Here is a 27,038-nt window from a genome sequence, read left to right as displayed (position 1 = left end):
GTCGTGGCATATCGGCAAAAACCTGCTATTGGCACTTTGCCACCAAGAACATGGCAGGAGTGAGAATGTTACGAAAGGAGCAGAGGTCTCAAATTGTATGGGAAAGGCAGATTGATATTTGTTAGTTTAGTATTGTTGTTGAGCGCTAACAGGACCACGAACCATTTACTCTACCTGCAAATAGGTCCGCTTGAGTACGCGAGGCGCTTAAATCCCAGCAAGGCCTGACCAAAGTTTGGGTGCTTGCGTACGCAGGGGGGGGGGGGGGGGGGGGGGAGGGTCTTGCGCCCCGTAATCTAAAACTCTCTAATTGCACCCTTATTGTCGTTGTTAAACCGTTCAAATATGTAGATTTCATTCAGTTTTTATGTGCGCGAAACCCAATTAACGTATGTTCGCTATATAGTATGAAGTTTTAACTCTGATTCTTCACTGCTTTGGAACCCTTCCTCGCCCCGGTTATGCAAGTATCGACAAAACGCAGTAGAGGTTTATCGCAAAAATACGATAAGCAACTCGTGTCAACACAGCACCATCGCCAAGTTGCTAATTGGTTGTCCTGCCTAATGAACGCAGCTGGTTCATAGAAACAATACAAAAAATCAAGTATGCGCATTGTTTGTCAGTACCAACGAATATGGTCAGTTTTAACTCACGGGACACGTAAACTATTACTTAAATGCAGGAAATTGAGTGAGGTGGGGGGAGGGAGGGCCGACGGCACATTCTTGCTAGCTGAGGGTGATGGAGGGCGGGTAACTTTTACTAGGTGAGGATGAAAGACGAAGCTTGTGTGTTGAGGAAGAAAAAAAAATCACAGCACTTGCCCACCGCCATCTTCGAGTGCACTGCACCTTTAATTGTTGCTTCTAGGTAACGCGATATGATCTCTTGAGAAATGTCCTCCGGAGTATAGACAAGTTCAGGTCAGTGGACTCGTTGGACGGCGCCAGATGGATTGGAGAGGGACAATCTTGATGCAAGTCGGAATACGATCAGTCCTATATTCATCTCAGTATACGTAAAGCACCGGTCACGCCAAATGAAACTCCATATAAGACGAAGGGCCAAGTGAATGTTATACTGCTGTTTGCTGAGCCACGTAGAAAAGCAAACGTTATCTAGTTGTAAATGTCCAAGCCTGTTTAACGGTTCTATAAACTCGACACACAGATACACACGTACACTTCCAGGCCATTGCCTCGTCGCCGGTTTTACTTTGATGCATAGAAGATCGCCACAGTGGAACTGTGGGAAGCAGGGAGGGAGTTAAATAATGGGAAATCGCCGCATTGGAAGCAGCATCCCACTCCAATTTTTCTAGGTTGTTTGCTTACGTGTGCGTTTCGAGGTTGTGCTCGGTGATGCTTGGAAGGCGGAGGCTTCTTTTCCATGCCGCGTGACGCCTTTACTACAAGAACAAAAATAACGTGAAAACTGGCGGGAGTAGTCTGGTTCATATGACATTTTTTTTCTTTGATAGAGCTTATCTCTCATTTGGCCTTTGTGTTGGCATTCGTGTTGTAGTTTTTTCGTCTCCGCCGAGACCGAGGCAGTGCGTCACACATGCCGATTCATCGGATTATGTGGTATAAGTATTGCGAGTCGTTCAAATGATTCATAAACTCGCAGCATGAGCCACCACCATCCACTGAAACATCACAGAGGGAGACTGTACGAAAGAGCCGAATGGGCGCGTTCGCACTGACGTCTCCTGCGCGTTACTGCATTTCCATGCGTCGGTCCTGATGTCCTCATGGTCGATGCACAGAGAAATAAGTTGTCACGAATGTAGGCGTGCAATGTGCGAAAGACTAAATTAGCTGCGGAATCGTCGGGTGCTCGGTCCTTTTCATCCTTTCAGCATAAGCTGCGAGACGGAACGGCTGCGCCTTACGGTGTTTTTTTTTTTTTCACTTGAAAGCCGCGCCCACGCTTTCACATTTAATTTCTTATTTCTCCTTTTCTCCAGGAGGATGGAAATCACAAAGGGAATGGACATTCTGCTATCGTATACTGGTGGAATTTTAAAGGAACCTGTAATGGTTGTAACCGTGTTTCCCGAGCCCCGCGCGTATTTTTATAAAAGAAGAATCGGTTCGTGGTAGCGAGCAGATACATCCCGTATAATGGCCTTGTCAGTTGCCTTCGACCGAAAGCAAGACGGATATAACTCCGGCTCCCGGTTCGATCATCGCCGGTGGTGATACGAGGCAGAGCAAACTCCGCGCTGCTTGGGAAAGCCCCTGTTCCTCTGCAAGTTTTCTTTCGACCACCGAGGTTCCCCTTGCTGTCGGCCATGGGAGAGAAGCGAAAGAAAAGAGCAGCATAAAAAAGAAAGCGTGTGGGGAAGAGTTCGCGTGGGGAAGAGCGCGAGATCACTTCCCCATCTTTTCCCCAGGGTGAGGAAAGAAGGGTTCTCTTATGCGGCCGCCAAGGGGGCGGGCGAAAGGGAAAGGAGCACGGCTTTCGATTTCGGACGCCCAGATTTCGGGCCCGACTGGCCCAGAGCAGGCCGTTTTGCGCGCCCGGTCCGCGTGGCGTGCGGCCAGGATCACTCGACGGCGCCGGTGGCTCTACTCGGGGAGGTAAGCTCTGCCCAAAATCTTTCTTCGGCGGCGTGGGTTTGCGCTCGGTGACAAGTGCGGATGCTTTGCAGCCGTGCGAGACACGGAGCGCTTCTATCTAATGAGTGGTCGAGCAGTTCAAAATTGGAGAAGAAGAAGGGGGAGCAGTCGGATGTGTCATTTTGCTAAAGGCTACTGGCCAGATCGCGTAAGGTGGAATAAAGGTACGACGGAACGTTTTTTTTTTATTATTCCCAAAGTATGAGCATGGTCGTAATAGTAAAAAAAAAAAAAAAATGAATGGCATTACAATCATGCAGTGCTTCTACAAACACGTTAACACGAACGCGCATGGTACAGTGTTATGCATGGGTGCAGGAGTAGATCGTTTTGAAGTAATGAATGTATTTGCCACTTTTCAGTTAGCGCGTCGTTCACAACTTGTCGTAAATTTTTTTTTTACCTGTGACAAATTGCAGATACTATTCATGAAGTAAACATACATCAATCGCCATGAGCAGCGATATAAATGAGGGATAACTCTGTTCTCATATTATATGCGCTTTTTAAAACGCAGTTATACCCCTGCTCTTTTGAGAAGAAAACGTGACATTGCGACGCCTCTGTTTGTACCGTTAACATAGGGAGCTATAACGTAAAACTATTCCTCCCCCCCCCCCCCCCCCCATTCTGGTTTTATTCCAATATCCTGACATCAAATTTGCGTAACCGCCGACGCAAGCACGTTGTTCGAACAGCCCAATCAAACGTTCACCTCTTTTATAGGAGGTCACTTTTGGTTGGTTTCAAATCCAATTATACTGCCTACCATGACAGATCTAATTGGCTGACAAGAGGGGAGGAGCGCGCAGAAGTGGAAAGGGTTTCGGTTGTTCTGAGCTAGCGCAGTGGAAGCAGATAACTGGGTAAGGAGAGTGGTGCAGACACCTCCGATTGGTCCAGTTCTCCTTGCTTATCTTGTGGTGGCCCGTCGACGATAGCGGTGGCGTGCAATTGGGCGTTAAAAATTAAGCCATAACGGATCCTCAGCGAAAAAGAGTTGGTAGAGCGATGTCGTATACGTGCCGAAAAGGCTCGGCAACATTAAGATGCCACAAAAAATGTTTATATGTGCAAAAAAAAAAAAAAAAAAAAACTATTCTCGCCGGCAGCTGCGAGTAGACAGCACCAGACCGATCGGCGAGCAGTCATCTTGTATTCCTTTCGGAACGAAGCAGTCTCCGGCTATTCAAGAAAAAAAAAAAAAGGTCAGGGGCCAGATTCACAAAGCTTTTTTAATCGTAAGTGCTCTTTGCCATTGGCCGGTCGCCTTAGATAATAATATGTCTTGCATTCGGATTCGCTGAAATTCTTTCTTACGAAAAATTCTAGCGTAAGAAGTTTTTGTGAATTCGGGCCCAGTTTTTTTTTTTTTTTGCAGAATAATGCATCTTTAGTGCGTACACGTCACTTTGACGTGGTGAGTTTTCGCGGTTTTGAGACGAAGCTTGAAAGACAGGCGAAGTGAGCTCGGCCGGAAATTTTTTTACCATTAACGGAGAGCTAATGACGAAAATGGCGTAGAATGGTAAATAGCTTTTTTTTCTTTTGTTCGGCATAATCATGCACAATGCACACGATATTTTGCGAGAGGGAGTTCTCGCGGTTTCGTGACGTCGCCTGACAGACAGGCGAAATGGACGTGGCCCGAAACTTTTTGTTCGCGGAGAGCTAATGGCGGAAATGGAATAGAAACAGATCGGCATAGCTTTGCGTTGTAGCGCCCATAGACGGATAGAGTTTTCTTTTTTTTTCAAAGAAAGAAAGGAAGGTCGAGAGCTTGTTATTTATTCCTAAAATGAACGCTATGAACTAATTATAGCAAGTACATAACTTCCATAAAATGTTTAGTTCTTGACGCAATAAAAGGCATATACATATCGATTTGATGAATTAATTCCTTGGCTATAGAGGGCTGCTTCGCCCCTCCACTTCCCCATTTCGCCATATAGTCCTTTCCACTTTTCCTTTGGTCTCTTGTAACGTAACGCTGAGTAAGAACGCGTTGCTAGTCATTCTGTTTTTTTTTTTTTTATGACTACTTGCAAAATTTATTTCTCGGCGACGAATTTAGGGCCACAAGAAAACAGGCGAGGCGAGGCTTCTGCCCTTCTTCTTGTGGTCTAATTTTGCGTAGCCACCACGAAGCTACCGTAAATGTCACCACGCACCTCTGCAGCAAACGTAATCGAAAAAAAAAAAAAAAAAGGTGGGATGGTGCAAGTCTTGGGGTTAGAGGAGGAACTGTTTATAAACCGAGTTGGAAGGATTAACGAGAGACCAATAAATCATGGGCTTCCTATAGCAGTTTGACAGCGGCGTGTGCTTACAACATGTGAGCGACAATCGCATGTTTTCACAAAGTGCATGGACGAAGTAAACAAGATAATGCCGTAAATGGTAATGCCGTAAACAACAGCCGTAAATGGCTGTTGTCTACCTGCCCTAATGTGCATGATAATTTGTTACACTGTGGCATCCGCTGCGGGGCTGTTGCGCGGGGTGGGCCATCTCTGGGTGTGTTTTGTGACATCGATATCTTGTGAGAAACTTAGGGCGGCAGGTGGCCGATGTTTCCAAGCACATATCGTAAGTACGTCCTCAAGCGCCGACTGAAGCCAGAGCGGAAACAATGCTCGAGTGGCCCCTAAACGTGCATATTGCGCACAGGTCGTGCTCACTATGTGCCCGACATCTGGCTGCGATGCTGGAGAGAGAGAGAGAGAGAGAGAGAGAGAGAGAGAGAAATGCAAAGGCGGGGAGGCTAGTTATGGTCTCGTGGAAAAGGGGGGAAGTAAATATAAGAGGAAGAGAAGGAGAGTTAGTGTGCGTACACCCGCAGATGAATGTTCCCTCACACCCACCGCGGTATATCTCAGTGGTTATGGCGTTGCGCTGCTGAGCTCGAGGTAAGTATATTCCAGGGGCTTTACGAGGTAGGGCGTTCGATCTTGGCCGCGGCGGTAGCATTCCGATGAGGGCGGAGCAAGAACGCCCGTGTACCGTGCATTGGGTGCACGTTAAATAATCCCAAGTGGTTAAAATTAATCCGGAGTTCCCCACTATGGCGTTCCTCACAACGAAATCTTGGTATTGGCACGTAGAACCCCAGAATTTAATTTTATTAGTTTTTAAATGTTCAACCACGTATGGTCACAAGCGCCGGAAGTATATATACTGTTCTTATAGTGCGGAGTGTTTGCTTTTCCGCGTCGGGGGCAGCGACCGAGCATGGACAGCCTGGTGGACGAGGCTTGCGGCTACGGCCGCTACCAGCGGGTGCTGCTCTGGCTCGTGCTGTACCCAGCCCAGGTATCGTGCGGGCCGCAGCTGTACGGCCAGCTGCTCATGTTCCTCGAGCCCGACCACTGGTGCCGGGGCTCGCCGCCGCCCGAGCACTGGGCCAACGGCACCGAACGCCTTCAGCTGTGCGCGTCACTGCCCAACACGTCGGCTGCCTGCCCCGACGGCTACGAGTACGACCGCCGCTTCCTGGGAGACGATGAAACCGCCGTCACGCAGGTTCGAGCGCTGCGATGCTGCCCCGCGTGCCGGCCGCTTAATGCAGCTTACGCAGCGGAGTCGAAAGCGAACACAGGACGCGTATTTATCGGCATCATGTAACATATACACAGGGTACATAAAGCAAGTATTGGCGGTGTTTTGGGAAGGAGCGGAGCCCATGGCTATAGGCGGGTGCACCCGTCAGCAAAGGTATATCTAGTAAAAAGGGGGATACTCCGCTATAGAAGCACGGAGAACAGAAGTGGACTGCAGGACGCGCGCAGACTTTTTATAACGCAGTATCCCCCATTTTGCAAGATGAACATCCACCAACTAGTCCAAATTGCCGCTCTGTGTTTACTGCAAAGATATATGGTTTACAGGCACCGCAGCATAGCGAATTTCTCGCAGCCTAGGCACTTAGCTTCAATCTAAATTACGGGTGCTAGTACGTTGAGTGCGTATGCCGCAGGGTATACATTGCATTTCTCAATTTTAGGCGACATGCCTAGGCTGTGAATGAATTCTCTCTTTTTCGCGGAGCGCGTGGTCGTCTTTCTCACGGGTGTATACGTGACCCCGCCGACGGAAAAACTCGAGCTCTGAGTGCATAAAACGCGAAACAGGCGCTGTAAGCGTTTTTGTGTTAACTGATCGACATGCTGTAAATACATGCTGCTTTGCTGCGGTGCAGACCTACTCTCCTGAGTTCGACGCGCGTGGCAGAGGGACAAAATTGCTTACCTCGGGCGCACTTATCACATACACTGGATCGTGCATGATTGATTTACCTAAACCTTTGTCGTGTATGGCCTTAATTTATCACAGGTATCGCATTTGGTTGCAGGCAGTACCACGTTTACTACACAATATGCATGGTTATCCCAAATGAAAACAAACGCTGACGCCTATGGCGGGGTGTGACGAGAAAAAAAAAAAAAATGTCCCACTGCGCGCGCATCGAGTATAGAGACAGTACGGAAGTTTCTCCTCAATGGCCCTACGGACACGTGATCTGTTTGTGCACGTGTCTGTAACAACTATCGTGCGCAGGAGACGATCGGGGGATCGCAGCGAAGTTTTTTATGTGTGAAGGCTGATGTCGAAAGCTTGTGTATACCTGCATAGCTGTGGCCCAACAGGATTCGCTGCAGCCTAATGAGATGAGCTCCTCGTTTGAAATCGCCGCATCGGCGCATAGTTTTATACTTCCAGCGCCAGATGCGTTCTTCAACCACTCCTGAGCATTGGTTAAGAGCTAAACGCGACGAGAAGCGCACAAGACTCTCAAGTAGGAATAGAATACAGCTGGAGACGTTCCCAGAGGATGCGCTCAGTGTAGTCACGCTTCTCGTCTTAAGCGTGCGCACGATACGCGTGCGGTTGGGGAGCAGCGTGACGCATCAGCGAAGTTATATACGCGTCTTCCCGCAGCACGTCGAATTGAAACTATCGAGGCTCTGGTCTAGTGGCTCTCCATTCCTGCGTTTCGTGTGCGTGGGTTCGTGTATACCCTGACGACTTTTGCATTAGTGCGCGCCGGTTATCGATCTATCCTTGATAACGCAGCTGTTCAGGACGACGATGCAGCGTGGTGCCGGAGTTTTTACTTGCAAACGAGCTCGAGCTGTTAGCGCATCGGCAACACGTATAAGTTAAATGATTCGTGAACGTAATTTACTGTTATTTTGTACGAGTGCTCTTAGTCAACGGTGGCATGTTTATAAGGTTGCATACTTTTTATGTTTTATAAGCCGCCAGTGTTTTTGGGTTTAATGAAACACTAAAAAGAAAAAAAAAATGATTTGACCTGTGTTGGTAAATTACTCTTCCACAATACAAAAAAGAATAATAAAAAAAAAACACTGTTATCGCGAGAATACGCTTGGTAAGCCAGAAAAGATGCAAAAATTAAAGACAGGTGGCGACGCCGCCTTGAAGTTCCCGCACCAGGCCACCGTGACGTCACGGATTTTGATGCTGTATGCTCGGGCCTAATTAAGCTGTTGGCAGTAAAAATGAGCTACATAGTATTCTAAAAGGATGGAGGAGTGAACAGGGAAAGTTTCAAGAACTTTTACTTAAGCACAACAGCCGAAGTGTAAAAAACATAAAGATACTTCGCAATCCGTGATGTCACAATGACGTCCCGGCCCTGTGGTTTTGGCGTGAAATTCAAAAGTTAAATTTTGACCGTCACTTTCTCTTCTAATAGGTAACCTTTTAGCGCCAAATCAACGAGAGTAGAGTTCTCCAAGAATTGATTGGGGCACGCTAAAGATCCCCTATTGGTCAAAATTAAGCCGGACTCCCCCACTACGACGTGCCTCATAATCAAATCCTGGTTTTGGCACGTAAAACACCACAATTCATTCAGTTCTCCAAGAATAGCATATAAATCTAAACTGATTCAGTGTTTCCTTTAGTGTCTCTCTTCTTCTTCTTATATATATATATATATATATATATATATATATATATATATATATATATATATATTCTATTTCGAATGCATTCTTTGCCTTCATTCCATACACTTTGCGGGAGGATCAGTAAGGAGGTATTTCCGGTCTCGCCACACTTTGGACCTCTTTAATAAGAAGAAATGCATGACCGACAGCAGAATCGAACCTTCGTGCACAGCAGCTCAGTGTTCCAACCACTATAAGCTACGATCGCACGCATACTGCCGTCATGCCACAGTCGACTATAGCTCTTTGAAATGTTTGGCGCGTGCGCTTTGAGACGCTGTTTAGGCCGCACCACCCCTGGGATCGGCCCACATCCCCCGTGCTTTCCTCGTGGAAGCCAACTCGACGTAGAAACTGTGCGACGCTGTACCGCCTTCATGATCGGTCCATGCAAATCGGGAAATTTTATACGTTTCATCGCCGGAGTGCCAAATGTCATCGTCGTTTTAGCATACACCGCTTCACATAGCCAGAGGTGCTTACGATTGTATAATATATAGAATAGTGTTGGCCTGAGCTCGTTGGTTGCACATAGCACAAATGGTTTCCAGCAGAACGAATGGACACGGACAGAAAGGGACGATGACACACGCTGGACTAGCAACTGAATGTTTATTCTTGGTTTCCCACACTTTTATAGCACACGACAGCCAATGCCTTTTCCTTTTGTCATGCCGGTTATCCGTCCTTCAGGGAGAAGTGTCGTCTTTGCGCAAGTAGTTTTTTTCTTTTTGTGTTAGTAGTATCGACGGTACAAACGTTGGTATCTTCTAGTATCTTTCGGAGCCATTCTAAAGAATAAATCAAGAAATTCAATGAGTTAAATGGATAAGAAAGAAAAAAGAAGAGATGTAGGAAGCTTTCCAAAGGGGTTCCTGTTGAAGTTCGGCTGGGACGAAAGAGCAGCGCGCAAAGGTTGCAGAGGCAGCGACGGTTGGGTTGAAGGCATAAAAATATTCCCAATGTTTCCGTGAAAAGAGCGTCAGGAAACATCTGACGGACATTATGCTAATCGTCTCGAGCTAATGAACTGAGCGAGTGCGTGCATCGGTGCCGTTCGTTGCGCGATCACGCCACGGCCCTCATTGGTGCGTACCAATCAATTATATCGACCCTCGTCTTCCAACGGGGGCAACGAAAAACTTGACGGTTGCACGATGACTTCCCAAGTGTAGGAAAGAAATCCGTGGACGTTTTTGTAAATTTTGATTGGGATGAAAGGAGGCATGCTGCAATGAAAGACCCAATTCTTGCTCTTCACAAGTGGTTTACCAAACATTACTTTTGAGTTTCGGACGTCCCGGAAAGAAACCATATAGTATGTTCTCAAGGTACAGTACAACGTATTTATATACCGAAACCTTGTTTGCTTTATAGAAAACGTCCAGGGTGCGGCGTGAGCAGAGCGTCATTTGATGTTTCCTCACAGCTGCCTATAGGCTAGAAGTCGAGGTCACGTTTCAGGACACATGTTTTCCTTCCTCTGCATGATCAATAGTTTGTTTTTGTCTAGTAGAAAAGAACATTGGAACGTAGACTATGTATAGAGCTATGAAAGGCTGTTCCTACGTCATCAGTAATAAACCCACGCGGCGACAAAAAGATGACACGGATGATATACGAAAGACAAAAGGAACAATTCTTCACACCCTAATGTGCACACAATTATCAAAGTATATACGAGTAGTTCACGGGTTTTATTGCGATAGCAATTATATGGACACTCCAAAGCAGATTTCTGCCGTCGGCGTCGCCGTCGCCGTCGCCGTCGCCGTGAGGTTCCGTATGACGTCAAAGGCGATGAAATTGTCGCCGCGCGCCGAACGCTGTATGTGCGAGTGAAAGGGCGCGAGGGACGCGCGCTTTCACGGGGAGTGAACGCACGGCGGAGAACAAACACGCGTTCTGCGCCGTGCTCCCTTAAGGGCTGCAGAATTAAGCGTCTCTTTTCTCCTTTACAATCGCCATATATGTAGAGCAAACGTGACTTCTTCAGACATGCGAAAGGCCGTGGGGAGGGGGGGGGGGAAGGGGGGCGACGTTTAGCTGCGGCACAAAATGCCTATTTATATAAAAACGTTGTGAGGCGAGAAGGTGGTAAAGACTTCCGACGCTGCTCGACGAGTGTCCCGTTCTGATCTCGTGCAACGCCGCGCGCGTTTTGTGCGAACGCGGGCAAAACGCCGACGGCGTCGACAACAGTGCTGTGTGTTGCCGGTGCTGCTGCATGTCCAAGTTTGTACAGCTGATAAAACTACTATCCGTACTCCGTATAGCTCTCTACTAAGTTGCTATCGCAATTGATGCTTCGCCTTTCGGGTGAAACTGCGACAACTTTTTTTTACAGAAGCTTTCACAATGTTTGCTTTTGCAGTTCATCCACTTCTACAAATTCTTGTCGGTCGGTAGGCCTCATGTTCTTTTCTATATATTATGAGTGATCTCCTGCTTTTTCTGCTTGTATTCTTGGTAATTCAAAGATCAGACCTCTCAGCAGAGACAAGGAAGCTTGTTCTAAATTACATTACCCGCGGTAATGATCCGGACGCTTAACTCCGCTAGTGCGCTGACGCATGACCGACGTCGTCCTAGTTCCTTCCTTTTCCTGCTTCCCGACTTTGTATTTGTTGTTTCTTTCAACTAGACAAAAGAATTAATGCGAGGATCGCAGAGAAACGATTCATTCTTTATTTTCTTCTTGCTCCTCGACATGTCACTGCTACAAGCAGCTTTCTCGGCGGTGAGAATGAAAGCTTGAATCTGCGATTGCATCCACAAAACGTGCAATAGCTTCCTGGTCTTTCATGTCTCTTTTTGGAATACTGTTTTATGGCCTCGTGTTACGTTTACGTATGTCTTCGTACTCGCTAGATTCAGCGATGCCAACTCACGCTCGCGTGCCGGTATATGCTGTTCCTAGGTATAAACGTCTATTGTAGGTATATTATGCGCCTTTTTTATATGCCATGAATTCGCGCCTATAGTTTGAACAGACCACCCAAATTGCTCCTCAGTGCGAAACTTACCGGAATTGTGATATGCTTATGCGTTCGAGTGCTACTGTATTCGTGTGCGTGCATTCAATCTCCGGTCGGGGCGGCCGCACTGAAATCTCGGTGCGATCTCGTACCGAAATCTCGGCGCAAAACAGACCCACGGGGAAGAGTTAGAACGGACGCGCGCGCTATAGTTGGTGTTTTACAACGCATTATTCCTAATGCTGGAAGGAGCAGAAGACGAGATAAGAAAAGACAACGTGAGCGCTAAGCTTTCAAAATGAAAGATCAGGACTTGTAATTCCTTATATATATATATATATATATATATATATATATATATATATATATATATATTGGTTGCTTGAAACGACGTAATTTGATCTCTACACTTTTCATTTGCAAAATTGCGTACGTGTACATTGTTACAAGGGTATGTAGTATAGCAATGCATAATATAATGTGTTATATATAACACGAAGAATAAGATGAGTGATGACGGCTCTTCCTATGTGAGCACGATGATTTGGCGCGCGCATGAACTGTCTATGGCCATCAAACTTTGTGTAACATTCGTAGCGCAATTGTGGGTCAAGGTATTCGCTGTTACAATTTTGATTCAAATCAACCATTACCGATTTCTGAAAGCGTGGCCTACCGCGATGTTTCTTTTCGATTTTATTGGCGCACAGGCTAGCCGTTAGCCTGTGCGTAGGTCTGTTATTCATTTAAACGACCGTCTTACTGGATGACAGGCCAGGCAGCGAGCGCACTATGTGTAATTCGCGAGTGTGCGTCAGGATATCAATGTTAATTTTTTTTTTTGTGTTGGGCACGGTATAGTTACGGATTGAGAGAGCCAGGCGAGGTCACATTTCTCATTCTTGACCAACCTCATATAGTGGGTACGTGGCGTTTCGGTTACCACCACCACCACCACCAAGCCACCTTGACCGTGTTGGCTCAACATGTTTACGTGCGGAGCCTTTTCGACCTCACACTGACACAATAAAGCACAGATGCACACAGACGAACGAACGAACGAACGAACGAACGAACGAACGAACGAACGAACGAACGAACGAACGAACGAACGAACGAACGAACGAACGAACGAACGAACGAACGAACGAACGAACGAACGAACGAACGAACGAACGAACGAACGAAAGAACGAAAGAACGAACGAACGAACATTGTAGACAGAGAGAAAAATACTTTCATGAGAGCTGCAGAGGTTAAGTAACCAAGCTAAATGCCTGTCGTGCTATTCAAGTTAATTGGGGCAAAAGATGAAATTATAATTAAACATAAGTGAATAAAAGAAGAAAAATAAAGAAAATAGGCCGTAAAAAACAAAGCTTAATGAAATGCAAGAACATTCATTCAAGAAAGAAAGAAGAAAAAGAAGAAAGAAGGAAAGGCAGAAAGCACTCTCTGACAAAAGGGGTACGCGAATGGTGTAAATCTTACAGGACTTGGCGAGTTTGAACAGCTGAACTGAAAACACTGGGACAAAGCGAGACAGGCAAGGACGTCCTTGTCTGCCTCCCTTTGTCTCAGTGTTTTCAGTTCAGCTGTTCAAAACTCGTCTTACCCATGAACCAACTAGCTCAGTTCATTACTATTCTACGTGGCTTGATTGAGGTTTGCGTCGCGTAAAAAAGTCAAAAGCGCCTTTGTCGCGCAAAGCATCAGCGTTCTCCCGAAGTCCGAGAACGTTTCGTAGTTCAAGGCGTGCATGCATCTCTACAAATATTTAACGAGCTCTTTAAGTCATGTCGATGCAATTTGGAATGATTCTAGCATAATTAGCGGTAATCTACACAAGGTCACCCATTTAATGAAGGCTTCCAGAGTTTTCGTGCAGAATTTTAGTCGTTTTCCGGCACGTGCTATGCGTCCACTGACTTCCAAACTGGTGACCGGAACGAACACACGCACACATTTCGTTGTCTCTCTCCGCTTGAGCGCAGGGTGCAGGGTTGTGCCGGTGTCTTCGCCTTCTCCTCAATCGTCGAGGCCTTAAGACGTCGTGTTGACACTGCCGCTGTAAGTGCCATAAAGACCGCGAAGTCAGCAAGAGTGCGTGGTCCTTCCGGCTAGGCGGATGCGGAGGGTCGGCAGTGATGGTCTTTCGTCGTCGGCGCCTCAAGAAGACCGGCGCCATGGCGGAAGGGCTGCGCGCGTGGACGTTGATGGAGGAGGACATCTGCCATTACTTATCGTGTCCGGTCAGCGCTGTTGAGAGTGGAACGTGCCTTTTATAGCCTCGACGCATCGTCGTCGCGACCAAGTGTAGCCACCCGCCTGGAGCGTCGTGCTGCGAGCAAACGAGCCGTGAACGTCTTAAGAGGTGGAGAGAAAAAAAAAAGGGGGGGGGGGGTTAAAGAAAGGAGGATGGTGGAGAGTAACGCATCAAGAAACTCCCTGCGGGCAAGAAACCGGACAAACTAAGAGGGTTGGTTTCAGTGAATTAAAGGAGTATCGCAGAACAAAAAAAAAAAAAAAAAAAAAAAAATGAAGAAATAGACAGTTTCGTCTATTCTTTTCTCTGCTTACAGTGATGGTAGCGTCATTGCTGGTCATATAGCACATAGCATACTTTCTGAGCATAAATTGAAATTTCAGTTTCTTTTTACTTTTTGTCTTAAACATTTTAGTTTTGGATTAGGGGAGCCAAGCGCCCAATGACGACGTTATAACCAATGAACAACACTTACGCGAAAGGGTTGGCAAACGTGGCTTTGATAATGCGTTCGGGACCGCTCTTCTTATAACGTCGATGAGGCTGGTCTCCCACGAAGTGGTTGCGGCGCTACTCCCGAAGGCGTGCGCCCAGCTCTGCTCTGTTAAATATTTGTAGAGATGCACGACTTGAACTACGAAACGTTCTCGGACTTCGGGAGAACGCTGATGCTTTGCGCGACAAAGGCGCTTTTGACTTTTTTACGCGACGCAGGCGTGCTTATACACGCCTTCAGATACCTCACCAATATTGTGCGTTACACTGAATTGTCTTGCACAACATCGCACTCATGAGAGTTTTTTTTTTTTTTTTTTTTGTTCGTGTCTCTTTCCGTCTCCTGTAATCTTCTTTACCCCCTTACTCCAGCACAGTGTAGCCAGCCGGTCTATTAACTGGCTAACCTCCCCTCTCTTTCCCTCTCCTCACTAATATCGGAGTAAAATTTACGAAGGCAATTTATAGGCGATCATGCGGTACTAGTTGTCGTTTTATAGCATGTATAAAACGGCACCTGGCTCCGCCGTCGCACTTAGAATTGCTCCTGAACGAGAAAAAGGGGAACCGAGCGGCTCGAATTTTGTTAGTAATAACCACTTGAAGCCAACAGACAATGAAGCAAAGGAAAACACAGGGGATTTCCTCTATGCTTTCCTTGGCTTCATTGTCTTTTGGCTTTATGAAGTTGCTCCTTTAACTTTAGCTCCGATCGATGTTATATTAAAAATAAGCAAAACATTTACCACAAGCCTGGCTGTTATCGTTGATTTAAAAACTAGCACGACTGCGAAACTTATACATGAAAATCTGCGTTTTTTTATCATCTACTGCATGCACTAAGAGTTGCGCACACGTGTACTGCTGTCTACCGCCGGCCTCGGAATCAAGGGCCGAATTCACAAAGTTTTTCGCTCGCAAGTGCTGTTGCCATTGGCCAGCGGCCTTCGCTAATGATAAGTCCAGCACCACCATTGGCTGACACCTACTTCTACGAGCAGTTTTAGCGTAAGAACGTTTTTGTGAATCCGGCCCCAAGATTTTGTGACTTCTGTCCCGCTTCAGTATAGCACGCAGCTTTTAATTTTTTTTTTGTTTTTGTTTAAAGAGCGATAGGTATTATATACGCTCATCGCATTATATACTTTTGAATCTTGATATTGAACGTCCGTAACCAAACCCAATTTGGGGCGCTATAACGTAAATGATTCCAAACTGTTTTGATTCTAATTTCTCCAATCAGCCTCCACGATTGGTCAAAACATTTTCGGGCCACTCCCAACTTCGCCTGTCTGTCACGCGACGTCACGAAAACCGCGATAGCTCCCCATCTGATATAACGCGTACACACTGATTATGCATGATTAAACCGCACAAAAAATAATTATTCTTGAGTCGACGCCTTTTCACCATTAGCCATCTGCTATTGGTCCAATGTTTTCGGGCTGCGCCCACTTCACCTGTCTGTCACGCGACCTCACAAAACCGCGAAAACTCAAAGCATCGAAGTGACGTGAACGCGAAAAAAATTGCATTAATATGCCGAACAAAAAACGGAAAAATTTTCAGAATAGCCAGAGACTGCCCCGTTCCGAAAGGAATAGAAGATGGCTGCCCGCCGATCGCTCAGGCCCTCGGTACTCGCACCTGCCGGTGAGCATGTATTTATTTGCGCACGATAAACCTTTTTGCGTGGCAGTAAAACGTTATCGAGCCCTTTCGGCACGTATACGACATTGCTCTGTCAACTCTTCCTTGCTGAGGATCCATTTTAGCGGCATTCTTATCCTTCCGTTGCACGCCGCCGCGATTTTCAACCAGCCACCGCAAGCTAAGTAAGGCGAAGCGGACCAATCGGAGAAGCCGGCCCCACACTCTTCATGCGGTTATCTATTTTCACTGTGCTGGCTCGGCCCCATCGAAACCCTCTCCACTAGAGCGTGCTCCTCGCCTCTTGTCAGCCAATTAGATTACAAACATCTCTCAGTGTAGGCAATGCTATTCGTTTTGAAAGCGAACAAAGATGACCTCCTATAAACGAGGAGAGTGTTTGATTGGGTTGTTCAGACAACGCTGCGGGTCACCGCCCGATGCTTGCGTCGGTGGTTACGTAAATTTGACGCCAGGAGATTGGAATAAAAACAGTTTGGGAATAAACAGTTTGGCTTTACGTTATAGCGCCCTTGGGCTGAACGAAAAAAAAAATTGTTGCCGTCGCTCAAGACAAGTGTATTTGTGTCATTGGTATGCCGGTTGTAGCCACCAAGTACTGTTGTCTTGGGTCGGTATAGTCGCTTTCACGAAATCCTTTGCTCTCCGCATCGGCAGGGAGCATAGTGCTGTCTTGTGACCACTGCAACAGCGAGGAAACTATTGAAAATGTTATTTGCCGCTGCCATCGATATACAGTGCATATATACAGGCCATCGCTCGCGACCGTGTTGGCCCGTCTCGATGACCGACCGCTTTTGGAGCAGACAATCCTGGAATGCCGGCCTGTACAGTCGTCGCACCAGAAGTCGGTCAAGGCACTAACAAAGGTTTTACGCTCCAGTGTCCTATTGGAGAGGATATAATTCTCCCAGACGTTGCCCACCTCCTCTAGTTTATTTTCGCGCTTGCTTTATTTCTCAGCTATTCTTTCCATCTTCCTTCCCCTCTTACCCTTCTCTCAATGCAGGGTAGCAAAAGAAACTCCCCCGGCTTACCTCCCTGCCTTTACCATCTCATTTCTCTCTCTCTCTCTCTCTCTCGGTCAGCCTGCGCTATAGATGTCAACGTTGAGACAATGCATAACGCGGCGCAAAGAAGCTAGCTATCGCTGTCACTTTTAGCAGTGTTGGCGGAACTACGAATTTCTAATGGTACATTCGACTGGTTGCTTTCGAACGCTCTAGAGCGCTTTCGCCGCGCGGTTTACTTTCATATGTTCTAAATCGAGCGCTCGGAACACATTCGCCTGGTTCATTTAGGGCGCCGCGTACTCCAGGTCAGAACGCTTGGAGGCGCCTTCATCTCTGAGTTGGGAGCGCGACTGAGATATGACAGGGATCCAGTCACGTTACTTATTTGATTACTTTGCGAACAGCTGAACGTCGGGCTCGGGCAGGCTTTCCCTCGCTCCGATCTCGAGAGGGCCTCGGATCTGGGCAACCCCAGTAGGGGTACGGTAGGAACCAGTCGGAAGTACCTCAAAAATCGTTAGCGACATTACAGTTATTGCTTGATGAAAATGTATTTATTGGAGGATGGCTCGAAGGCCTACACAGTTATTGCTTAAAGGGCCCCTCACCAGGTCTGGCCATTTTGAGCTGACAAGCGCAGTGCATACAATGCGCGCTAATGATCGTGTCTGCTATGCATTACATCCCTAGGCGCCGCGTAAAGAGTTTAAATTTCAATCCAAACGCCGTTTGCACTTTTCCTCGCGGACGCCGCGCTCCCAGCCGGAGAGTCGACGTCAATCGTGCAATAGCACCCATACATACATGGCCGTGCTGTGACGTCACTCATAGTGACACGTGACTTCGAGAATTATTCAAGGAAACATCAGTTATTTGTTTAATCTGTTGCTTCAATAGACAAATTAAAGTATAGAGAAATAATAAACATACAAACCGAATGTCTGCGTGTTTTTGTTTTACTTCGTACCGTCGCAAGAGAGATGTACTCCCGTTTCGTCTGCTTGTTCCCACGTTGTGTAGTCGCTCACGCAGAGAACGAAACTGTCATTTTCTACCGTGTTCCAGCGCCGTGACCGTGCTCTTTCATCCTCTCGCACCTGCCTTTTTGCTCATGATTGTGTCAGTGACGTATACCGCTAATCAGGTGTTCTCGTGCAGAGCGCGGAAAATCGTCTGCTGCGCGAAACGTGACAAACGCAACAGTTCGCGCGCGAGACCGTCACCGGAAGTGCGCCACTCAGCAAAAAGCAGGCGAGAGAGAGAGAGAGAGAAAGAAAGAAAGAAATAAGGCGGGCCCACGACGTATTTGTCGAGCGATCCTCCGGCCCCGGTATGGGAGAACGGAGGGAAGGAATTTCGCTTGCGGAGGCTAGACGGGGCAATATTAAAGAGTGTCTATGTTGGCGATGACGCCTCCTGAAATCATGGGTTCGCGCAAGTTCAACCATTTCTATCTCTGCTAATAATGAACTAATTTGAAAAATTCTTGCGATATAACATTCCTTAGAGGGCATGTAACCATGCACTTCCAGCGTATAACCAAAATTTGCTATGTGGCCTGATGATGGGCTCTTTAACGTGGCTTCGACAAGCATGCACGATCAGTCGGGAAACGTGCGATGTAAATGCTGTCTAAGTTGAACAAATACGCAGTTGATTTATAGGAAACAGTGAAGGGGCAACCTTTGCGTGCCAGCTTAAACTCGCATGTGTGCCCACAGGTCAGGTCTCCAACCGCCGGGTGCGAGTGACCGCTGTGACGTGTTTTGCATTGCTAACATGAAGCGTTGCTAGAGTGACATTCCAATTTCCGCAGGCCCCTCGCTATCGAGCGCACTGCCCACCATTGTTAGTGGCAAGGAAAAAGGTCCGTTATTTCATTTTATATAATTTACTATTATTTTTAACACTCTGCCACGCCTAATGAATGTCCACCATTGGTCGTTGACGTGGCCGGTGGTCTGCGGGGAACAAGTGAGCAGTGACGTTGAGTAAATGACTTAGCGCTTCATTTTGCGGAACAATTTTTCTCCATCTCAGCTGGGTACCTAAACGAAAGGAAATGATACATAAATATTTGAAGGCACAATCACAAAGATACTTAAGAATAATTTTACGAACAAATTACTCTTCATTTAAAGGTAAACTCTTGCGCTTTTACCAAACAAAATCCGAGACGAAGAATGCTATTCTGAACATCGACCAATCCGCCATGTTTGTATTTTGAGCCAATCAGAGAGGGCGTAGCCACCCTGTCAATTAATCAGAGCTGACAAGATGGCGAAATTAACAATATGACATTATTTGATCGTGTCCTTTCTGGGGTTTTACGTCCCAAAACCAGTTCCGATTATGAGGCACATTTGATAGTGTCCTGATAGTGTCCCCAGATGAACTGTTTTTTTTTCTTAAAAATTCGTACAGCGGGGGCCAGCCTGCATTCTCACAGTGGTCAACGGTCCGCAATAATGTGAACTTACAATATCCATATTTACTTAAAATTTATAAAACAGTAACACACCTCATTGTACTCTTAAAGGACCACTGACACATGTTTTCGAGTTTGTATAAACACACGTTTGATGTACTATCGACCAAAAGAGTTTACGGACCAAGAGGTCTGACAAAAAGCTGAATATCTCCGCAGCCTCGAAACGCAGCCTGGTATTTACATTTTCAGCCTCTACTGGTATATGCGAACAACATTGTGATGTACGGTTTTACTGGCTACTTTTAAACGCTGCTCGGAAATTTAGCGTTTTCTGAGATCCCGTGGTCCCTAAACTTTTTTAGTCAATAGTACAGTAACAGCAACACATTTAGCTAGTGTGCATGCTGAGAAATGCTTACAAGAGATTTTAAATTCATGCTCTATAGTCGTCTCGTTGTGCCGGACCGGGTGACATCGACGTTATCGTGATATCATGACACAAAGCAAAATTTGCTGACGACGTGTTTCGCGTTGCAATAAGGCTATGTAAGATGACGTTGCTAGTTCAACAAAAACGAGAGTGGTTGCGCGCGCGTTTCGTCACGCTGCGCTCGCGTGTGTCAGCGGCAGCGATCACAGGAACGGAGCGAACCATGGTGCATCATGACGTCATGACGCATCCACCTCCTGGTTAACGAAACCGAAACTGGTTCGTTGCAACAAGTATCATAGTAAATAATTTAGGACGCTCTGGCGCTTGCCAGTACATTTTTTAAAAGCTTCAGAGGGTTTGTTCCTTCATTAACGTAAAAGTCGATAATGTCATGTCAGCGTGATCCTTTAGATAGCTTGTGCACGACACAGACGCCTTACAATAGGTATAGTATAATACCGTGGTTACAGCTGCAGATATTTATTTGCCGCACGTGTAACCACTTTCCTTTTATGTGTCGCGCATGTCATAATGAACACAGCCTCAGTGCCGGCCTCACTGGCGCAGAAACGAAGATAGCGAATTTAATACCCATATACCGGACCTCTCGGAAGGCTTCGCTCCTAACGGGAAGACAAAAGGGCGAGCCGGAAATGAAAATTTGAGAGGCCATCAGCTCGACGGACAATGCGCGAAGAGCCCGCTGGCGAGAGAATTGCGCTGTGCACCCACGCAGCCGGAGTTGGTCGGCCTTGGGCTTTATCACTTACGTACACGTCACTTCTGAGTGGTATGCGGTGTCCCCGATAGAAGGACGAAAGGAAAGTTTTCTCTGATTGCTGCGTGTCAAGTGTTAGACGTTCTGCCTAATACATAATGCCTGCAATGTAACACCTGTGGTAACCGAATCATATATACATAATTAGGTATTTTGTTAAAAGCCTAAACGAATTTAGTTCTGGGGTTGGACGTGCCAAAACCAGAATCTGATTACGCGGCACGCCGTAGTGGGGGACTCCGGAAAATTTCGACCGCCTGGGGTTCTTTAACGTGCGCCTAAATCTAAGTAGACGGGCGTTTTTGCATTTCACCCCAATAGAAATGCGGCCGCCATGGCCGGGAATCCAACCCGCGACCTCGTGCTTAGCAGCGCCAAAGCCACTAAATCACTGCGACGGGTTGTTAAAAGCTTAAAAAATAATCCCAGCTGTGGCAGACAAAACAGTCTTACCGCCTGAGGTAGGCTACTGCATGTAAGAGGCGGCCATTGCTTGCTTAAGTCAAATGACCAGTAATTAACAATTCCTCAGTAATAACTTTATAACTGATCACATTAAGGTACACATTGCAACTTACGAATTGGAGCTGGTGAGTCCTCAAGAGACGTCTACTTGGAACGAATCTTGAAACTAGCATCAGTTTTAAGATAAGCGCCTTCAAATAAGCGGTGGAATTGTACTGTTCCATCTATTTTTCCCTTTAACAAAACAGCTTATTAAGCAGTGCAGCAAAAAGATAACTGGAGCACCACTGCACACACAATTTGGAAGGCGTATTGTGATACCTGCCAGCCTCAGAATTATTTCGAAGTGGGTATACCTTGTGAAGGTACCGGCTGTAATTCGTAAATTTTAATATGTGACCAAAGGCATTAGTTATAACGTTAATTCGCGAAAATGTGCTAATGAGTCAATTATGCATTTAGATTTCTCCTGCAAGTAATCTCCGCTTCGTGGAGTAATCCAGCTCAAGAAGTACAATTGGGCTATTAGCCACAATCGATATTTTATTATTCTGTTAAGATGAACTGGAGAAAAAAGAATCACCTGAAAAAAAAAGAAAACCGAAAGAAAGAGCTGATGCACTGTGGCAGCAAAAAATGAACGTAAAAACTTTAGAGGCCGTTGTGTTTTGTAAGAGTGCTTTAGCTTATCCTAAGTTTTCTTACATAGTTATGGTCTATTTGCGCCTTATAAACGAAATGTTAAATATTGATTTGAAAGCTCGCGATTTTCTTTGAAAACTGATAATTGTCCTTAGAAATATGTAATACCGTAAAGTAATCAATAAATAAAGATTTCTCTATCGTCCCAAATCTCCGTTTGCAATTACGTCATTGTTAAGCTGGCATTGGCTGCACGCGTCCCGGCAGTGACTTTCTGAGTCATCATTGGTCATGCGGGGTGAGCTTTCTCTCTGCCATTGTTGACGTATAACTCTTTATACGTGAGCAATTGCCTTTGTGACGCGTGGCGAGAACACAGATAGTAAGAATTGCCGTAATAAGCCTTCAAACATAAGCATGGAAGTCGCTCTTTTTTAAAATAATTTTTAGTCATTGTCGGCATCCAGTCGTAGTGCACATACTTGCGAAAAAAAAAAAAGAATGTACATTCACTTATTCATTGCGATTGGGGAAAAGATTACTAAAACACCGAGAGGAAAGTACGATCTCACGCGATGCGACTAATATGAGGGTGCGTTTTGCGCGCTTGCGGTCCACTGCTAATTTGAACGGCGGTTTTTCCGTAACACGCAGCAGACGCCTGACGAGATAATTAGTTCGCTCATTAGGAGCTCGGATACTCTAACCTACTTTCAAGTCATCGTTTGTTGCTGCCGAGAGCGGAAAAGCCATTTGAAACATAAGCCAAATTGAAAATCAATTTTGCTCTCATGAGAGCCGCAGGATCTGTTTGCTTCCTTCAGACGCTCAACCAGTACAATGCCAGCGCAGTCGTCTGGAGCACGTACTTATTCATTTCGGGAGTGTGCGTGTATAAAAGTAAATGCGCTCACTTAGAATTAAGTGTATTGCTGTATGCATCTGTGTGAGTATTTTCGTGAAAGCAAGATGATGATGTTGCTGTAATTGGTATGAGATCAAACACTCGCGTGTGTCAAAGTGTGACCGCGCTTCCCCCTCTATTAGAGAAGTAAAACCAGAGCTAGCCTTTTAGATTGACGCCATTGATTGAACCGTGTTTGCTGATGCCTGAATGAAACTTACAATCTCCGTTGATTACACGTGTATACCCGTCTAGTTAAAAAAAAAAAAAAAAAAAAGGTCAAGGAAATGTCCCAGTAGCCTTATTTGAACGCTTTTGAAGAAGATACACTGAAAGGAAACCACATGATTAAATAGTTTAACTTCTATATTCTCATACAAAGCATGTTTTGAATGAAATGCTTAAACAACCAATCTTCCTCCTCGAAGAGCAATGCACTGTCATACATCAACTCTCAAAGCAGTTGAATGTACATGCTGGTAGTAAGTGTGCTAACATGTATTTTAATTGTTAAATGGTATTTCGCAAATATGCTCCTCACTTTTTACGTCTATAGAACTGAGAGGCAAGGCGTGTTTACTGTAAATCGCCGGCCAAATTTGCCTTCCGCCTTTCGGTCGCAATGAGGTCTCGCACAAACGTTAAACTCATTTTTTTTTAACGAAGTTTTCTTAGCATCACTCCCGCACTTCGGTGACCGTACACACTGACGTCTTGTATGGGCTATGCCTAATTCGGAGCGCACACCCCGCATCCTTTCAGCACCCTTAACTTTCATGAGTATCCAATCAGCCCCGGTCGACTGTAACGTTTGACTAAAGATTGTTCGCTACACGTCTTCTCAGTTCACTCACGCGATTTATGACACATGCGCATATAGTGCTAAGCACTTTAACGCGCGGAAACAACCAGCGTGGAGTCTTTCGGCAGTAGCAAGAGCAGTTGAGCTTCGTAAATAACCGGAAAAAAAGTATATATATATATATATATATATATATATATATATATATATATATATATATATATATATGTGTGTGTGTGTGTGTGTGTGTGTGTGTGTGTGTGTTTGTGTAGAGAGAGAGAGTGATAAATTTTGTGACGGAGGCCAGACCCCGGGTGAAATGTCCAAAGAAAGGTCCACCTCCATTCCACCCTGTGAAAATGGATGCACTGCGAAGCTGGCGCGGACATTGGACAAGTACCACCACTCCGTCTGACGTGAGACGACGTTACACAAGCACCACCACCACAAGCGACGTACCTCAGGCGCGCACGCAGGTGTGCGGAAGTGCAGCGTACATCCTCATTCTTCTAGGCCCTCCGCCAAGCGCAAGTGCCTTATTGAACTAAATGAATGTTTAAAAGTAAATTGCATCAGAAAATGCGTAAAGTACGACTGACGCACAGGCTGCAGTCATGATAGCTTCGGATTGTTATTCGAATATATGAGAAAACGTAAATCTATTACGCGGGAACTGAAAGACGAAGCCCTTTTCCGTCTGCCGTTTGAGGTCTGTCTGAGTGGCCGCGACCGCTAGGTGGCGGTGCCGTTAGCACAGCATTGAAATTGGAAAATGAAAGCAATTTGCAGCAACTGAAAGTGTAAATGGGCAACCAGGAGTCATTAGAAAGAAAGTGAGAGAAACAGAGGCAGTGAATTGAATGCAAAGAAAGGAGACAAAAACAGACCATGGAGATTTACAAGAATGAGAAGGAAGAAATTAGAAGAGAAAAATCTGTACGAGAACACGAAGGGAAGTGCCTTGCTATTTGAGGCTCGAACTGGTTGCCGAAGGACAAAAACCTATCGGAGAAAATATTCGCAACTAGATGATACAAGTGTATGCTGCAGCAAAAATTTGGACACCACTCGGTACATCCTAATGAAATGTGAGGGGATTCACCCAGTGAGACACGTAGGTAACGTACACCTTCCAGAAGCGCTTGGATTTAAAGTGGATTGAAGCATCAACCGGTCAGCAGTCGAGATAAGCAAGAGACGTTTAGAGTATTGGCGGAAAGAAAAGGGAAGAGATTGATACGACCGGATCCGTTAAAGGCATAGGTAGTGGTACAAGGCAATATAGAAGTTTTGAGGAAGAGAAAAAAAAAAAATTAGAGAGATGTATACAAAAATGCTAGAATGAAAAACATGTACAGCATAAATGAGTAACAGGCTTTTTCAAAGGGGATGCCAATAAATGATCATCATCATCACACATCCTCATTCTTGTAGGCTCTCCGCTTAGCGCAATTTAACTTATTGAATTTCTCAAAGTAAAATGTTTCAGAAAATTCGTAAAGTACGGCTTACACAACCTACGGACATGATAACATCGGATTGCCATTCGAATATACGAGAAAACATAATTCTGTTACGCGGAAAAAACACAAGCCCCTCTTGCAGCTGCTGTTTTTGGGTGAGCACGCCACGAAAAATCCCGACCAACTATAGGCTTCCCAAGCGAAACACACACACAGAGGCTAGCACTTCGCTGCAAAATAAATGTTTCGCACATTCTTCCGTTCCTTTTGTAGTTTTTTAAAACTGGATCATCCGGAGAAACCTTCACTTGTTATGCAGGGTAATTCTACGAAGACGAAGTAATATTTAAAAATAGCCTTTTTGAAAACGTCAGAGCCCTTAAAATTAAATTATGGGGTTTCACGTGCCAAAACCACGACCTGATTATGAGACATGCCGTAGTGGGGGACTCCGGAAAATTTCGACCGCCTGGGGTTCTTTAACGTGCACCTAAATCTAAGTACACGTGTGTTTTCGCATTTCGCCCCCATCGAAATGCGGCCGCCGTGGCCGGGAGTCGATCCCGCGACCTCGTGCTTACCAGCCCAACAGCATAGCCACAAAGCAACCACGGCGGGTAAGTCAGAGCCCTTCCACACTGTGAAGAGGGAAGTGCAGCGAAGCTGGCGCTCTGGTGAGATTTGCTATGTTGGGGTTTAGTTATATTGGGGATTTGCTATGTTGAGTTTGGCTAAAAAATGGTAAACCTACCCCTTCGCTACGTACTCGGGAAAGAGGCTTCGGAGCCGGGTCCGAGTAGCACAATGGGGTATTTTTTTAACACTTAGACGATGGCTATACAATGCCCGGCTCTGAAAGAACTGGCTCGGCGTCCACGGGCGACGGCGTTCCTAGCGCGTTCCGCAGGCTTTTGTACGACATTCCCAGACAAGAGTCCTTGACCAACAGGGGTATTCTGTAAAAGTACACCTAGTGGACTGTCCACTTCGGCTGTCGCGACTGGCTTCAGCAGCACGAGCGAGAAGGAGACTGGCTGGCTCCTTCTCGCTTGTGCAGCTGGAGCCAATTTCTTTCTACGTATTTGTTCAGTCGGGCTTACACGTTCTATCATAGATTTCATTTTTAAATATTGGGGCGCTATAACGTAAAATGATTCCAAACTGTTTTGATTCCAATTTCTCCAATCAGCCTCCACGATTGGTCAAAACATTTTCGGGCCACTCCCAACTTCACCTGTCTGTCACGCGACGTCACGAAAACCGCGATAGTTCCCCATCTGATATAACGCGTACACGCTGATTATGCATGATTAAAGCGCACAAAAGAAAAATAATTATTCTTGATTCGACGCCTGTTCACCATTAGCCATCTGCTATTGGTTCAATGTTTTCGGGCTGCGCCCACTTCGCCTGTCTGTCACGCGACCTCACAAAACCGAATAGCCACATACTGCCCCGTTCCGAAAGGAATAGAAGATGGCTGCCCGCCGATCGCTCAGGCCCTCGCTGCTCGCACCTGCCGTTGAGCATGTGTTTATTTGCGCATGATAAACCTTTTTGCGTGGCAGTAAAACGTTATCGAGCCCTTTCGGCACACATACGACATCGCTCTGCCAAGTCTTCCTTGCTGAGGATCCGTTTTAGCGGCATTCTTATCCTTCCGTTGCATGCCGCCGCGATTTTCAACCAGCCACCGCAAGCTAAGTAAGGCGAAGCGGACCAATCGGAGAAGCCGGCACCACCCTCTTCATGCGGTTATCTATTTTCACTGTGCTGGCTCGGCCCCATCGAAACCCTCTCCACTAGAGCGTTCTCCTCGCCTCTTGTCAGCCAATTAGATAAGAAAAACCGCTGAGTGTAGACAATGTTATTGGTTTTGAAAGCGAACAGAGGTGACCTCCAATAAACAAGGAGAGTGATTGGGTTGTTGAGACAACGCTGCGGGTCACCGCCCGATGCTTGCGTCGGTGGTTACGTAAATTTGACGTCATTTACGTAATTAGTTACGTAATTTGACGTCGAATCATTTTACGTTATAGCGCCCGTGCTTTAGGTCTTCCTAGAAATACCCGATATATACAGGGTGTCCCACGTG

General features: G+C 46.1%; 1 protein-coding gene across 1 annotated transcript in view; it reads left to right on the top strand.

Moving 5' to 3' along the window:
• The first annotated feature begins 2,494 nt into the window (after window positions 1-2,494).
• LOC119450488 (beta-alanine transporter-like) overlaps window positions 2,495-27,038 on the top strand; it is a 70,109-nt gene continuing 45,565 nt past the window's right edge. Inside the window, exons 1-2 of the mRNA XM_037713965.2 lie at window positions 2,495-2,588; window positions 5,850-6,149. Coding sequence (XP_037569893.2) covers window positions 5,859-6,149 — 291 coding nt within the window. The 5' untranslated portion in view covers window positions 2,495-2,588; window positions 5,850-5,858. The remainder of the gene's footprint in view (window positions 2,589-5,849; window positions 6,150-27,038) is intronic.

This window comes from Dermacentor silvarum, chromosome 1 (genome assembly GCF_013339745.2).
Source record: "Dermacentor silvarum isolate Dsil-2018 chromosome 1, BIME_Dsil_1.4, whole genome shotgun sequence".
NCBI classification, from domain to species: domain Eukaryota; kingdom Metazoa; phylum Arthropoda; class Arachnida; order Ixodida; family Ixodidae; genus Dermacentor; species Dermacentor silvarum.
The sequence above is the reverse complement of the archived record's forward strand: the minus strand, read 5'-3'. Positions and strand labels throughout refer to the sequence as shown.